Genomic DNA, 17,325 nt, shown 5'->3' with positions numbered 1-17,325 from the left:
AAAAGCCTGCTTAAGGGCTGTTCTTTTTATTCTTGGCCTTTTTTTAAATAAATTACACAATTTACATTTTTGAATATTAAATTTTAACAATTGAATCAATCACATTTAAGTTTTACTCCATTAACTTTTACTTGTCCTTTGATTTTCAACTCCAATAATTTGCCTGTTATGATTAAACGATTTCAGAAGCTTCTTTTCTTTCATGAGAACCACTTTGGCTTTTTGTCCCACTCAATAAAGTGGTGGTTTAAGTGTTAGTATGTTGTTTAGTGTAGTTTCTAAGCTTTGTTTTTTCAGTCACGAAAAAGAAGAGTAGAGGTTTTTGGTTGCAATCTCTTCAGCTGTGCTTTCACAAGGCAGAGGGTTCAGGTAAGTATTTCCCACAAGATCACTGACCTGAAGGCTCCTCTGCACTGCACACATGTGCATGAGAGCTAACATCTTGTTTCCTGTAGCAATTTTATAAAAGTGTTCAAATCTTCTGTAGAGAAAAAAACAACAAAACCACTATACAAATCCTGAATGAGGCTGTCTGCCAGACTGACTGAAATTATTATAGCTGGAAATTATTAACATATAATTATTATGTTCAGTAAGTCACAAGCAGCTGCTGAAACCACTTAAAAAAGCTTCCGAAGTTGCTCACATTTCTAAGGGAGTTATTTCGTTAAAAAAGACAACCCCTACTTTGATTTTTTCCCTTTTGTTTTTACATATAGAAAATAATCTTTTTTTTTGTTAGATGTTTTTTTTAATAAAGCAGTGCTGCTTTATTTTTCCTGTAAAGACATTGTAATGACTTCATACTCTGCACCAGATGTGGAGCCATTAGCATTTTCTGAAACCAAATATAAGGAGAAACATTTCCTTGCAAAAAGTTAGTTTTTTCTAAGAACTAGAACAGATAATTAATACATTATTTTTCCCGCTAAGACTCGTGAAGCCATTTGGATGAGAGCTAAAAATGTATCAAAGAAAGAAGACTTTCAGCCCAGGTGTCATAATTTTACTTCAAGACCCCAAAGTTAAATGAAACAATGCCTCATGTCATGTTTAGCCTAAATCAAAGAACCTGTGTTGATTTTTTAGCCCATAGATTGTACAAAGGGGCAGTGATTCATTACAACTTAAATTGTTTGCACAGAAGTAACTCTATGTTGAAATCCCATCATCTCAGTGTTTACACATTTCCGGCTAGCTTACAGTCCTTCACAACCCAAAGCTAACATTAGCGGTACAACAAAACCGGCGGGCAAAAGGCAAACAGTTTTGAGCCAGATGACAGCTCCAATGAGGAAAATGAATGCATTAATGTATCTATTTGTCTGCGAATTGATGCAAAATCGGGAGGAGCAGGGATTCTTTGGCCCGCCCATTTCCGTTGCTGCGTCACAACCATTGAGAGCATACGCTAACTGGACTGAGTGGGTGTGACATCACCCATTGAAAATGTCTAACTTCCAACTGCAGCCAAAAGAAGCCCATTCAGTCGCCATTTTTCCATGATATGGATATCGCCATGTTGGAGCCAAGAAACGGTGATTGCTTCGAGTTGGTCTAAGGCAACGTTTCTGTGGCAACTACTGTTGCCAATCAGAAGTAAGCTTGATCAAAGTCCACACCCCCTTCCATTGAAAAGAGGCTCTGCAGAATCTGTAAATCAACATTTCAAGGTTGAGGCCACATGCTTTCACTGAGGCATCCGATTGGTTAATTTATAACATGAATAACTTGTGATAAAGAAAAATTATTTAAAAAATTAGGATTGGCAAGAATAGATTAATATAAATATGAGAAAAATGCTACAAGAACATGTTAAAAACAACAACACAATTGTTGTGGGTCTCTAAAATAAAACCTGAAGGTGAGGCTTACAGCTCTGTCCTACAAGCTACGATAACAGGCCTGTGTGTAAGGACTGTTGCAGCTTGACATTTTATGTGTTAGCTCTATCACATTAAGGTTTTCCCTTATAATCATTTGATTTTTTTTTTCAAACAATCCGTAGAAAAGCAATTGTTTTCTGACACATCTGTCCATTTTCATGCAGAGCTGGGTATCATTGCATAAATATGTAATTGATTGAATTTTGCTTTACACGCTCACAATTCGATTCAATTTAGGATTCTATTGAACTAAATATTGATTTGTTTTCAAATTTCTTTCCAAAACCAGTTTTATTTGATCATAATAAAAATTTCACAAAGCAAGTGATATAAACTGAACAGGTGGATTTAAAAAAATAAAATTATGAAAGACTTGTTTGATATTGATTAGATTTCTTTCAAACTCAGTAATATACAAATATACAGCCATTAACGGTCAGTATAGAAGGTGGCGTGTATTTGCTCTAAGAGTCATACAGCCCTTGGAGAATGTAAACATGTCATAAAGCTTTTATTTATTTATTTATTTTTTTGTAAAAAAAACTTGTAAAAACAATGAAGGGTGCAAATTTGTAAGACACAATTTCGGTGGTATTGAGATTTTCAAATGCATATCATTTACTCTTGTATTCCTGAAACATTACAACTGAACATTATGAATAATGTAACGATCCAGCCGGACCGTCACTTTCGTGGGGTAACTAAAGCCAACTGCTAATTTAGATGGCTTCGTTGGTGAGCTGTCCGTGACCCCATACACCGCAGGACCCCGGACAGTCTCAAGCAGAATAAACAGGAGGAGAGCCACTGTTCCCTTTTGTATGGAGTCCTATACTTAGAGCAGGACATAGGGATCAGAGGATCTGCTCTCCAGTGGTTTAAATCCTATCTGTCTGATAGGTATCAGTTCGTTAATGTAAATGGCCATTCCTCTCAGTGCACTCGAGTCAACTATGGAGTCCCACAGGGCTCAGTCTTGGGACCGATCCTGTTTACGCTTTATATGTTACCCCTAGGAAACATAATCAGGAAACACAGCATTAATTTTCATTGTTATGCCGACGATACGCAGTTGTATTTATCCATGAAGCCTGACCAGAATGACCAGATAGAGAAACTGAACGCCTGCATCAGTGACATCAAGACCTGGATGACAATTAATTACCTCCTCTTGAACCCAGAAAAAACTGAGGTCATTATACTTGGTCCTAAAAACCTCAGAGATGCTCTGTCTGCTCAGATAGTCTCCCTGGATGGTATAAGTATAGCCCCCAATTCCACAGTTAGAAACCTTGGGGTTTTATTTGACCAGGATTTATCATTTAAGGCTCACATATCTCAGGCATGTAGAACTGCCTTTTTTCACCTGCGGAATATTGCTAAGATCAGAAATATACTTTCTAAGAGTGATGCTGAAAAACTCATCCATGCATTTGTTACGTCGAGGCTGGATTACTGTAACTCCTTGTTAGCAGCGTGTCCTAAGAGTTCCTTAAGAAGTCTCCAGCTTGTTCAGAACGCAGCTGCTAGATTGTTAGCTGGAACCAGCAGAAGAGATCACATCACTCCTGTGTTAGTTTCGCTCCATTGGCTCCCAGTTGATTCTAGAATTAAGTTCAAGATCCTCCTGTTAACCTATAAGGCCTTACATGGAATGGCCCCGTCCTATATTAAGGACCTCATAGTCCCTTACCAACCAATCAGAACACTTCGCTCGCAAAATGCAGGACTGCTTGTGGTTCCTAGAATTAGTAAAAGTACGGTTGGAGGTAGAGCGTTTAGCCACCAAGCCCCTGTCTTATGGAATAAACTCCCAGCTCATATAAGAGAGGCCGACTCAGTTTCTACATTCAAAGCTAGACTGAAAACATTCCTCTTTGGACAGGCTTATTGTCAGACTAGCTGCTAGAAGTTGAAGCTGGGGTAACTATGGTACACTGGGGTTCTGTCCTCTTTCCTTTTTTACTTCTACCCTTCCTCTCCTCTATTCTTGATCATAATTTATCATTTAGTTCTCCATGCCTCTGTTTGGTGCAGTGCGATTCATGTATTGTCCCTCTTTTCCTCTCCCCTCCTGGGGAGTGGGAGTGCTTCCAGACTCCAGTTGGCTCATCCGTGCTCCAGTTCCTGACCGTTTACCTCGCCTTTGCTCCTGCTCCTACACCTGGCTGTGGATCCTGCCTCTGGCTCATCTCTGGCTCGTCTCTGCTCTGTACCTGACCGAGTACCTCGTCTCTGCTCCTGCTCCTACACCTGGCTGTGGTTCCTGTCTCCGGCTCGACTCGCGCCTTTGACTGTCCCGATAACCACGGCTGGATGAAGCTCGTCTGCTGGACTTTAATATATGTAGTTGTAGATTTAGATAAGTTAATTCTTCTCTAAGATTTCTGGTAAATCGCCTGTCCGTCCTGGGGGAGGATCCCTCCTTCATGTGGGCACCCCTGAGGTTTCTTCGTTTTTTCCGGAATCCGGTTTTTTTGGGAGTTTTTCCTTACCGCGAAGGGGGGTCTAAGGGCAGGGATGCCAGTATAGCTTAGTCAGTTTGTTAGTTCATTTTAGTATTTTTCTATTGAACTCTTTGTATTCGTGATCCTTTTGATTTCATGTTTTACTTCGAAGCCCATCGAGACGACTGTTGTTGTGATTTTGGGCTATACAAATAAAATTGAATTGAAATTGAATTGAATACTGTTCATAATTAAATAAATAAATATTTGATTAAATAAAAAAATGTGACCTCATGCAAATACACAGTCAACCAATAAATCTCTCATAAATATATAAAAAGACCATGAAATGATGAAAAACCTGCACACTGATTTTAAATTAGCCATTATATTATTCAATATATTTCATTTTGCTTTAAAAACCTGTTTATTATTTTAAACAGCATTTTAAAATATTCATTTTTAATCATGTGGAATATTATTATAATTCTACGTCTTTTTTCAGAACCTTAGATTTCAAAATCAATATTTTCCAAAGTAGCTATTTTTTATTTCATGTTGCTGTTTTTCACAATGGCTCATTTATTTCATGAAGAGCTTTTTCAGCAGAATGGGTCTATCTGTCAATCAGTGAAAGTGGGCGGGATCTAAACGCTCATTTGCTGATCCATGGAAATCGACTCATATTCCTCGATACCCGCTCTGCGGTGTGCCAGTCAGAGAGATGACATATTTCAGCGATATCTGCGCGGCTTTGCTGACATTAGAGATCAAATAGAGACAAAAAATCTGTCTGCTGCAGAAGATGCATGCATGGACCACTCTGTTTTTGTAGTTTGAGGGTTTGTGTGGACCAAAGGAGCTCCGGTCGTCCACGTGAAACTGCCTGACTCTTACGCAATTCACTCAGCTCTCCTTTGCTCTGCAGCTAACAACTCTGCTGTCGTCATCGTGCCTTATGTCGGCTCGCAGGAGGCGAGCTGGCGGACCGACATAGAGTCGGACCAGACAGCAGTGGATAGGGGAACAAGCCTGCTCGGGCCTCCTGAACCTTATGATATTTTTTCTATTTTCATTGAGACAATGATTATAAATCAGGTCCTCTGTTTTTTTTTCCCTCTTGGGGAAAATGTTAAACCTTTCCTGCGAACGTTTCTCTTTCTGGTTGTAAAACGCAGCGGAGATCCGGGGTTTGATTTGGGGTTCACTTCCCCGTTCAGATGCTTCCAGAGCGGGTTATTAAAAGATTCAGTCTCTATACTTTGGATATACTTTTTTATTATTATTATTATTATTATTACTTTTCCGGCGAACTGAACAACAGACCCTTAACTTAACTTGCGCTCACACACACACACACACACACACACACTTTTTGCGCTGGGCGCTCTGATTTATACGTAACAGACATAGTTGACTGCAGGAGCTGAAGACTCTCTGGGACTATCTCATGAACTCAAACATGGAAACATTGTTGTGGAACTATTCCAAATATATAAACCAGGGGCCTGTTTCAGAAAGGAGGTTAAGTGTAAACTCTGAGTGCATTAACCCTGAAATCAGGGAAACCCTGGGTTTTCCGTTTCAGAATGGGAGGTTTGTTAAACCAGAGAAAGCAGAGTAAGTCAAACCCGTTTCTGAAAGAGAGGTAACTTTTACTCGGAGTCAGTATCCATGGTTACTTATGCTGTGAACTTAACCTAGTCGGGAGCAGGTTTTATTCTCCAAACTCAAGGTTTCTGCCGGTCCCCTCCCCTTTTTAAAGACGAAGCGGTATTTTTCGCTTTAACCTTCATTGCCCAAATTTCCGTCATACATAGACGGTCTAAGTGACAAGAATGGCTTTTCCTTTTTTGGAGGACCCAATAGACGAGGAGGCTGCATTAATTCGTAGAGAATTATATTTACCTTGTACGAGGATTTTGAGAAGACTCGATTTTTTGTCATTTCCCCATACGTTTTTGTTTGAGCGTTACCGTTTTTCGTTGCAGTCAATTACATATACAAAATGAAAACAACATTAGGTATGTATTGCTATGTAGATGTTTCATATGTCAAATATTGTCAACAAAGCCTACATCCATGACATGCAGATTTTACCTGATTGAATTATGTTTTTATACTTCATTTTTAGCTGCTGCCATGTTCTTTTAATTCCTGCAGGATTGAATCTACATGAAAATGAAATCAGGGACATTGAATTAGATTAATGTAACAATTACTTTTAGGAAACACAATTTGCTAGTACTGCTTACTTTCTTAATCCCATATAAAACTATACCACTAGATCAATACAAGGGTAGTGTTGCAGCGTGTGTGCTGAGCGGGGTGCGATCCACGAGAGACAAGGGGAGGGGCGATTGCAGGTGCAGATGGGGGGGGGGGTGAGCACGGAGCGGAGGTATGTGCGTGGTAAATATTGTGTGTTCGGAGGACGGAGCACTTAGTTAAATAAAGAGAAGGTGTCATTCCCAGAATAACTGTTTTGGAGTCATTCTTAATCCGCTCTGGAGGTTGAGGGTTTCCAACGGGAAGTGAACCCCGAAGGAGAATTCCCTTCAGCCCTGAAGGAAATCTCCCCTGCGCTTCTGACCACGGTCGGAAAGACGAGAGAAAAGAAAGGAGAAGTCTTTGCGCAGCGAAAGGTTCAACAGTAGACAAAAGTTCACTTTTAAAAACACAATTGCATGTATTGATATTAAACTGACCAACGTTTGCAAGAGGGGAAGGTTAACAAAAAAGTCCTCTAAACATTACCGACGTTAAATGCATCCCCCCCCCCCAGATTGGTTCTGTACACTATGCAGTATTTCATGCATTTACACCAGGAATAACACTTCAAAAGTACACCTAAATATCGCCATTTTTTATTTCACTCCTTACGCTATTTAAAAAGTTATTACAGCCAATATTTTATAACAATGATTTAAATGCAAACTTAGGCATTAACTTGAGCAGCTATGTTTTCCCACGCTAACTGTCTCTGTTTTGCAGATGCAGCGGTGTTGCTTTTCTTCTGGAATATATGCTCATATTCACTGTAACTCTGCAGCAGCACGTCAAGTTCAGCTGGCGAAAAATACGCAGACCTCTTTTTTTCACGGTTGCCATGGTGACTCGTGATATCTGCGCTCCATTGATAATGGCTTCTTATAGTCGCGGTGCGCACGCTCACCTCCGAATCAGTCCACTCAGAGTTGATGGCCTAACTCGGATCAGCTTCCCTGAAACAGAAAACTCAGAGTTGTTAATCTCCCGATTGACCAACTCAGAGTTCAAGTTCAACCTCAGAGTTGGTTGAACCTCCTTTCTGAAACAGGCCCCAGATCTCTTAACATTCTCCATGTGCATTGTGCATCCATGCATTTTAAGTGAGATAAACACAGGCAATCACTCCAAGTGGCTATCAGGATAAAGCATTAGCTGCTAGCTCCAAAAAAAAAAAAAAAAAAAAAAAAAAAAAAATTAGCTGCTAGCTCCTCCCACACGCGGCATGATGTGTTTAATGAACTCCAGTTCACAGAAGTTTTGTGAAAGTCCAACAGCCACTCAGCCTTACTTAGGCCACTACTAGATGTTCATGAGAAGATGAAAATTGCAGAACCGACCACAAAATCACCCGAATTATGCACACTCGCCCAAAGCCACTTTTATCCGCAAATTTAGAACAAAAACTGCCCAATTTCTTGTAACACTGTGGATGTGTTGAGGTGCACACTCCCCCTAGTGTTGAGGAGTGGGCATCGCGCCGTCACGTTCACTGAAGCATCTTCGATCGATGTAGTCAGGGGACTTAGGGTGCTGCTGCTCATGTCTGAGTAAAGGAGTAGCCAATCAAAAAGTGTCTCCGCCTTGTCTGGTTTGATTGACAGATAGACCCATTCTCCTGAAAAAGCTCTTCATGAAATAAATACGCCATTGTGAAAAACAGCAACATGAAATAAAAACAAAGCTACTTTGGAAAATATTGATTTTGAATTCCAAGGTTCTGAAAAAAGAAGTAGAATTATAATAATATTCCACATGAATAAAATGAATATTTTAAAATGCTTTTTTAAAATAATGAACAGGTTTTTAAAGCAAAATGAAATATATTGAACAATATAATGGCTAATTTAAAATCAGTGTGCAGGTTTTTCATCATTTCATGGTCTTTTTATATATTTATGAGAGATTTATTGGTTTACTGTGTATTTGCATGAGGTCACATTTATTTATTTAATCAAATATTTATTTATTTAATTATGAACAGTATAGGACTCCGCACTTTTGAGTATTTAGCCCGTGTATAGGCTCCGTGCACGAAAGTAAGGAGTTCTACTTCCGCCGCCTTGAGTGTGAGGCCGACCATTTCCGGCTTGCGACTTCTATAGCAGCGACACGGCAGATTTTGATTGCGAAAGATGGCAAATTTCACCCGTTTTCTACAAACAAGGTCTCCCGAAAATTGACGTGAACGACATCTACGGGATTGTCGACCAGTGCTTGGTTACGGGCAAAATATCGTGTCGAAAATACCGAAAAGGAAATGTGTCCCGTTGTAAACAAACCTTTGCTGTCACATTTATGCAGCAGCTCGGTAATATACGAGGCGATCTTCCAAACGTGCTTTTATTAATTTTATGAATATTATGAAGTGCCTGTTCGCTCTCATTTTATATTTAATCATTGTGGTCAGTGCATTTATTGTGGAAGAAGAACAGAACTGAAGAACAACCCAGTGTTAGGAGAGGCTAACAACACGGGCTAACAACATCAGCCTTTATTTGTCGGGGCACAATTAGAAGCACAATTCCATGTGTCGTGATTTTTTGAACAGTTTCTAAGGACTGAGCGGCATTTCTGCTCTGAAAAGCTCACACACTGCCCCGTGACGGCTGTGTAACTTACACAGCTTACACTGTAAGCTGGCCGCTCGAGCTCTGCTCTGTCCTCGCGAGTCCGGCAGCCGCTAACCCAGAGCGGCGGCTCGGCTCGCAGTCCGAATTCTCACACATAACAAAACGCACACGTAACAAAGCACCCTCCCCTCAAACACATTAATAAATCCAGCTGATCTGCTCAGTCAGAGAGGTTCACTCGGTCCACTGGCTCCGGAGCCCGAACGCAGAGCTCGGATGCCGGGTCCAGACGTCAGTGAGCACGCATCCATTCACCATCCATTCGGCTCTCGCCGACACATATACTGGAAAGCTATGAAAGCTTATATTAGTACTGTTGTACTTTGACAAATTCGAACACGGGTACACAACAATGTTGTGATGTCTTTTTCACGCGTTGAAACAACAAACGCCTTTCTTTTACCCGAAATCCGCTCCTATTTACTCAAAACTAGCAACTCAACAAAACTCCCCACAACAATAACACGACCAACAGGAAGTTGTCGGCCTCACACTCGAAACACGGAAGTTAACCGGAAGTTCTGTCGTGCACGTAGTCTATTCTAAGCACACATACAGCTCAAACAGCATGGAGCGTCAATTCAGCTTCCAGCCCTCTGACTCAAGGTTTCACCCTAAGCTCCCCACTTCCCATGAGCCTTAGGGGCTGAAGGCTGGGCTAACCCCCAGGTCGCTACACTGCCCCCACATAAGAGGGTTAGTGTCCCCACAACCCTCACATAACTGCAGAACTGAACAACACAATTAGCAAAACACAGGAACACACTGGCTGGAGACTCCTTCGCACAATCCTGGGTTTCGACCGCCACCGTGTACAGTCCTCCTCTTAACTGGCTGGGTTAGCACATCTGCAACTGACACAGTTCCATGCCAGCATGTGCCCAGCCAGGAGAACCAGTCCCCGCCTCTGTGGAAGCACCACCATCAGGGTGCACGTCACCATGGGGGAGTAGACTCTCTCCAAGTGAAGAGCTGCACACCAGCAGCAGAAGGTCCCCAGACATCCCAGGCGATCGTCTTCATCACTACGGCTGCTGTAGGGTCTGCTTCGTCAAACCCTCCTCCCCAAAGCGAATTTCTGCTGTCCGCGCTGACAGGTCTCGGCTCGCAGCTCCGCAGGTGGGAGGTCCAGCAGTGTAGCGCCCTCTAACGCCAGGCCTGGGTGTGTGAGAAGTCCCCTTCGGCGTCTAGCCCTCATGGCCGGTCGCTACAATACACTGTTGTTAAGTTGCGACTATATCGCTAAACAGTTTATTTTTTATACAGCTTTCGATGTCTTTTTTTCTTTTTAAATTACCATTTATTTTGTTATTTCTTTATTTAAAAATAAATTAACTAATATATAGATGCATAAAAAGAAATTATCGTTAAAAAAAAGATCTGGATTTGCATTTGTCTTTGAGGATTCTCAGGAAAAGTGTGAACGTTTTATTCACCGGCATACACCGTAATATGCCATGATGACTTGTAGCCATATATGTTGCTTAGGCTTAGGGTTTTCACTGTATGTTTAGTTCGAGTGTATACAATGCTAAAACTAAAAAACTACTTCACGTACATTATATAATCATTCTCGGAGGATATAATTACGTAATTGTTGTTGATCCGGTTAAAAAAATAGCTCCGCCAACTTAAAGGGCACTGTAAACTAAATCGAGCCCAGCCTTGACGATGACTCGAAGGCGGAAGAGGAAGGGCGACTGTTAGACACCAGGGGGGGTATTCCAGAAAGCAAGTTATGCTAGCTCCCACGGTAAGTTTGAGGCTAAAGAAGTGTACAACCACCGCTTTAGGTTCCAAAAACAGAGGTATGTTTCAGGGTATGCTTAGTTCCCCTGGCAACTCATGCTCTGAACATAACCAGGGGGCTATTCCAGAAAGCAGGTTATGCTAGCTCCCACGGTAGGTTTGAGGCTAAGGAAGTTGATTACCTCAGCTTTCGGTTCCAGGAATGGAGGTATGTTTCAGGGTATGTCAAGTTGCCATGACAACTCATGCTCTGAACATAACCTGGTCTGGAGCAGGTTTAGTTGAAGGTTAGTTTGTTTTCAGAGAGGTGAAGGAGCATGGCGTGTCTATTTTAGAATTAGTGGACGAAGAAGCTCAGATAATACTTTTTCCACCGTGAGAGGGTGATAAGACCACGTTTGGATGTTGGAAAGATAAACTTTTTTAACTTTGCTCTAACTTAATTATTTGCTTTAGTTAAGATAAATCAATTCTTTTTAGTCAAGTCAGCTAAAAAATAACACGTAATTATCAGACATTTCTTTTACTTTCATTTAAATTAAGTCAATTAAGTATTTTCTTATTTATTTTTTTATCTATTCAATTAAGTAGCTGTAACTTTGTTGCTGCTGTTAGATCAGAAACGCAAAGGATTGTGGGACACCATTCCCATTGCCTGTCTGGACGGATTTGGGTTTAAGTGGGGTTTTTTGACCAAATGTGTTCAGTTGTTTAGCTGTTTTACTGTGTTTTGCCGAGTTATTTGTCCTACTATGTTTAATTCTTTCTGCACCATGAGTGAGAGGGAGGGAGAGGATGATGAGTTTATAGAGCACCCCTACTGTTTTGTGATGTACATGTAAGAAATTAGGTTGAATAAATGTAACTCAATTACTTGTTACCAACTGAATTAAATGAAGTTGGATAAGTTAAAATGTCACAATGAAAAAAAATACTATCAGAAATCATTGTGTTTACTATGTCCGTTCTTTTTCTCCAAGCAGAAACTCTTATGCTGATGATGCAGCCGTATTACTTTTTTGATGGGCGTATAATCTTCATACGGCGTCATTAAAATCTCCGACTCCATCTCACTGAAGTATAGCACTCTCTTTTTTTCTCCACGCGTTTCCATGGTGACTCTGGAAATCGGGGATCCATTGAGAAATGCTTTTATGTACTTGCTGTGCACGAGCATTAACCCAGGGTTACCAAATCGAGCGTAATTACGCCAACTCATATCCGGTCTTTTGGAACCGACATACTCAGAGTAAGCAAGTTCAGGTGGATTTCAGCTAAAGTTCAGGGTTAAAGTCAGGGTAATTTAAACATGCTTCCTGGAATACCCCCCCCCCTCCCCCCTGTAGTCCTGCAAAATATGTATTGAAGTATTCTTTTTTAACTGATGGTTTCTTAATTTTTATTTATAAATAAAAACATTTTGTCTGCGATTGTGCCCATCTGGGAACGTAATGATGAGCATATTTTTTTTCTATTAAAAACACTATAAAACATGGGGGGGGGGGGGGGGGATGTAAGATATAGAAAATTTGAAGAAATGGGAGAAACCCAAAGCCCAGATTTCAACGCCCAGAATCACCCAAATACAGTTATATTCATGTGATGTGTGGACCGGCTAATAATAACTTACAAGGAAAGCTTATGAAACCACAAGCTAGCGGTTACTGAAACTGTTAAATAAATACAAAGAAAAAAAAGGCAAGTTTAACGTTTTAAGAAAAAGTAATTTTACATTTCATTTTCATTACACGTAGAGTGTCACATTGAGATAATAAATTAATTCTTTAAAGCAAGAAACGAAACCGAGGAAGATAATTCCATTAATGCTAAGTTTTACCTTGTGCTTTTGTTTTTGCAGGCCTTCCATTTACCCCTGGACATCCTGGAGGAAATGTTTCTAAATGTACCCCCACATCAGGTGGTCCGTGCCTGTCGTTTAGTGTGCCATGAGTGGAAAGAAGTTGCAGACAGGGACTCATTCTGGAGAGAAAGATGCAGAAGAGAAGGATATCACCTCTGCCATGCTTCCAAAGTACCAACCAACTGGAAACATTTCTATTTTATTAGCAAGAACATAAGAAATCTTCTCAAAAATCCAAGAGGAGAAGGTGAGAAAAGTGGCCTCACTGGTAGCTGTTTAGCTTTTTATTAGAAGGAACATTTCAACCAAAACTTCAGAAGGAGATTGTCTTTAGACAGGTTAAAGAAGAAATATGGTCTTAAAGAGTATCACATTGAGATTGTTATTTCATTGTTAAAAACTTTTCATTTTTGTTTTTCCTATTTAGATGAGTTCAATGGGTGGACCATAGTTGAAAATGGTGGTGACCAATGGAAAATTGAAGCTCCTATGGTATCTCATCCTAATGAGGGAGTCCAAAAAAACTTTGTAACCTCTTATGGGTGAGTATTCACCAGCAGGGACCCAGTGATTGTTCAATAAGGCTCTAATCATTTTTCATAGATCAAAAACTTTTCTTCTGTCTTCAGAATGTGCTTAAAGTCGCAGCTGATTGATTTAAAGAAAGAAGGTTACAACTCTTCATTTATGGATGAAATGCAGCCACACATCCGCATATCTGATTGGTAAGAGGGCTACAGGTGACTGACGCGAATTTTGTAAATAGATTATAAAAGGACATCTTATATTGTAAAAACAAGTTCCCTTGTGAAAATACCTCGTGAAGAATCACTTAATATGCGTGTGTGTTTTTTTTAGTAATTTTTTTAAGGTTGTCTTTATTTCTCACCTTTGCTTTGTAGGTACGCGCCTCGATGGGATTGCGGCAGTGAATATATAATCACTGTGGAGCTTCTGAATGACAAGAAGGCCGTTGTTCAGGAATTTACTCCTGAACCTGTTACCTTTCCTCAATGGAACGACCAGCAGTGGAATCAGGTATGTCCAACCTAGGGATGTCCCAATCAGGTTTTTTTGGCCCTGATCCAAGTCAGTTGATTTTGAGAATCTGCTGATACAGAGTACTGATGCAATACTTTAGTAACCGATAAAAAAAACAATTGCAAAATAAACTCGCCCATATTATCCCCCTATTTTTATTTTATTTAACCTTTTCTTCTGATTTAACACTCAAAACAGAGCACTCTTGTGAAGTAGTTTAAATAAGAAGGGTAAAAAAGTACAACTGTTCACTAGGAAAATAGTTAACTATTAACTAGTAAAAATAGGTGATAATTAGTCATGTGAGAAAGTTTGTGGACTTAGGTTTTAGAATTTTCTGAACTAATAAACATGTCTCATCTTATGATTCATATCTCTGTTAGAAATTGTTAAAAATGATTATCTTTCAAAATTGTCATAGGATAAATATGACGACTATTCATGACTAGCTCATATAAATGCAACCATTTATTAGTTTTAGTTGTGTTTAAAACATTATTTCAACATTTTTCTTTGGATCTCCTTGATCCCTTGGCAGCTGCCTCGCTGCCATCTCTCTTTTTAATTCTCTTTTTTTTTTTAAAACAAGCCTTTTTTTCTTTTGAAATCCCCTTTGTAGGTTGTTGTTTTCATTAGAAAACTTCTTGTAAATTTTAAATGTTTAATAGAAGAGTTATTGAGCCTAGCAGTCCAAATATGTGATTATCTTGCTAGCTTTGCTGAACTGTTTTTGTGTGCCTCCCATTGACAGTAAAATAAGAACTGGACTGAACAACCCCTCCCCTCATGTTCCAAACAGGAAGTACCTGTTTGTCCCAAAAAGCTGAAACCCCATAGACTTCATTTAAGAAATAAACAGCTATTACAGCATTGGCAAGATCCTGGATATCCATGTTCCACTCAAAACCAGAATGATCTCCTTTACCCTCACTGCTCTCTGGTCCCCCCACCCCCACCCCACCCTCAGACAACTAAAAGCTTAAGGAGGTGGACTTGAAAGACTATTCAAAAAAACGGGTTCTTCTATCCACAGAGAAATGAACATCAGCCACCTTTCCCACTACAAAGACTCAATTTCTAAAGCCAAAACTGCATACTACTCTGCACTAATAAACTCCTGTGAAGGAAATTCTAAGGCCCTCTTTTCCAAAATTACACAGGCTTTAAACCCACTACCACCTCACCTGTACACTTCTGACTTCTGTGACACCCTGACGTCTTCATGTCTATGAAGACTAAAAGCTAGCGTCTTCACTTCAAAAATAAAGAACATCCACCAGGAACCTTTAGTACATCCAGGCTTCAATCCAGCTCCCTCATTCCCAACAACAGTTTCTGCCCCATCTCAAAGATTCAGTTCATCTCCAAAGTTCTTGAAAAAACTGTTGCAGCACAACTTTAAAAACATCTTTCTCACAATAAATGTATATGAACAATTCACGTCGGGTTTCCATCCCCTTCACAGCACAGAGGTGGCTCTTCAAAATCTCCAACAACCTCTTCCTAGCTGCAGATACTGGCCTACATGACGAAGGAGATATCATGGAAAAATGTTAGTGAATTGACTTCATTTGGTTGGAACCGGAAACAAGGGTGACATAATAAGCGATTTGTCCAGTTATTTATTATAGAGTCAATGGTGTCTTCTGCTGAAACTAGTGCTATATTCTGCTGCATTTTACGACAGCAAAATGTCATGATCTGTTCATGTTATGCAGACTTCTAGTAGAGTGTTTATTTGTAATAATAAGCTTGAAATATATAGTGCTTATTATTATGAGAATAAGAAGATATCTGATCCCTGATCGGGAAACAACATCCAATTTTGATTAAGTCTACGTGGTTGGGCCAGATTACCGATCGGATCAGGACATCGCTAGTCCAACCCCTTAATTACAACAAAGTTCAGAGGTAGTTTTGGTGTCCTGACAGTCCTCAATCCCTCTTTATTTTTTTCAGATGACTCATGTTTTCAAAGGTTACGGGCCAGGAGTGAGATACATCAAATTTACGCACGGTGGCAAAGACACACAATACTGGGCAGGCTGGTTTGGCATTCGAGTGACAGATAGCTGTGTTGAGATCTGTCCAGCTGATGATTCGTAGTTTTTTTTGGAGATTCATCCAGTGTTTGTTTAAAAGGTGGCGGTTGAAATGTTCATTACTACATCAGAGATTGCCTTTTAATGCTTGTCAGGACAGCGCTGCCCTGAACTGGTAGTACGAGAAACAACTGTATTCACATGCATTTTAAAAAGCTTGTTGACAAATGTTTCATATTAATGTGATCAAATATTCCGTCCATCATCTATCAGTCTATGTAATAGTTGACAGTGATTTGTCAGCACCAAAGTCACATTCATGTTTTGTTTTTTTTCTGATTTCTCTGTCATCTTTTTTTTTTGTCTATAGCTGCTCTTTATGTTTAAATGAATGTATTTAAACCTATGCAAACTGTAAGAGCTGTTTTTGGTTACTAATTGTCTAAGCATAACTGTTATTGAGATCTATTCCTACTCGTCTAGTCCCAAATAATGACTGAAAATAATTTTTTACATCAAGAAAGATGTGTTCACTGATGCTTTGCATTCAAGGGTTTTTAACCTGGACTCTTCCATAATGCTATTACCAATAAAGCATTGTGTAGGCACTGGCAAATGTTACATTAGAAGTATGCTTTACCCAAAAGTGTGAAAGCTTTCAATTCAAGTTTAAAGATTGCTAAACACATTATCCACTAACGAATAAATAAAGAACTTAAGTAAAATCATAATACTGACTTTTGTGTGTGTTTGTGTTTTTCAATTTTTTTTAATTCCCACAAAACTACAAAAATGAAATCATACAACACACAAACTTGTTTATATTTTTGTGACAATTAAAACATTACATACATTTAAAAAATGTATACCGATCTGTAGCCTCTTTGTTTTGTGGTTGAAGATTATTCCATAACGTGATACCCTGTAACATCTTTCTTAAACTTAAGTTGTAAATTGAGGTTTCTTGAAAATTTCATATCCTTTTAAGTTGTTGGTACTTGTGTCTGATATCAATTTTATTTTCTATGTTGTAAAGTAAACATTTATTATGCACTTCATAAATTAATTAAAAAAAATGCTATATTTGACTAGAATCATGGATAACTCATGGACCTATTTATGTAGTTTATAATAATGTATCTTTTGTCTGCATAAAGTATGAACAATTGCAAGTGATTCATTTGGAGAAGGACAATTACAACAAATTCTTAATTGATGATTTTCAACCAATGAATGAATTTCTAAAATGCAAACAAAAGAGTATCAATTACTGCTAATTAAGGCTAATTAATCACTGATTAATGTTTTGAATCATCTTAAAAAAATAGATACAAAGAATATTTAATTTCTTATTTCATTTATTAAAATAAAGAAAATACCTAAAATACATCATAGAAT

The 17,325-nt window shown here is 39.2% G+C and overlaps 1 protein-coding gene across 3 annotated transcripts in view; it reads left to right on the top strand.

Annotated features, from left to right (window-relative positions):
* Window positions 1-10,804: 10,804 nt before the first annotated feature.
* The window catches only part of LOC101167959 (F-box only protein 6-like), a 20,734-nt gene continuing 14,213 nt past the window's right edge, over window positions 10,805-17,325 (top strand). For 2 of the 3 annotated variants that reach the window (XR_002873534.1, XM_023956768.1), the window contains exons 1-5: window positions 10,805-10,987; window positions 12,842-13,091; window positions 13,272-13,386; window positions 13,474-13,569; window positions 13,747-13,882. Coding sequence is in view for 2 of the 3 variants with exons in the window: in XM_023956768.1 (XP_023812536.1) it covers window positions 10,973-10,987; window positions 12,842-13,091; window positions 13,272-13,386; window positions 13,474-13,569; window positions 13,747-13,882 (612 nt within the window). In the remaining variant the exon portion in view is untranslated. Of the gene's footprint in view, window positions 10,988-11,100; window positions 11,137-12,841; window positions 13,092-13,271; window positions 13,387-13,473; window positions 13,570-13,746; window positions 13,883-17,325 lie in introns of those variants that run through there. The other variant, XM_023956769.1, reaches the window with a different exon arrangement.

The sequence above is a fragment of the Oryzias latipes genome, chromosome 7 (assembly GCF_002234675.1).
Source record: "Oryzias latipes chromosome 7, ASM223467v1".
NCBI lineage: Eukaryota > Metazoa > Chordata > Actinopteri > Beloniformes > Adrianichthyidae > Oryzias > Oryzias latipes.
This window is presented reverse-complemented; position numbering and strand designations above follow the sequence as displayed.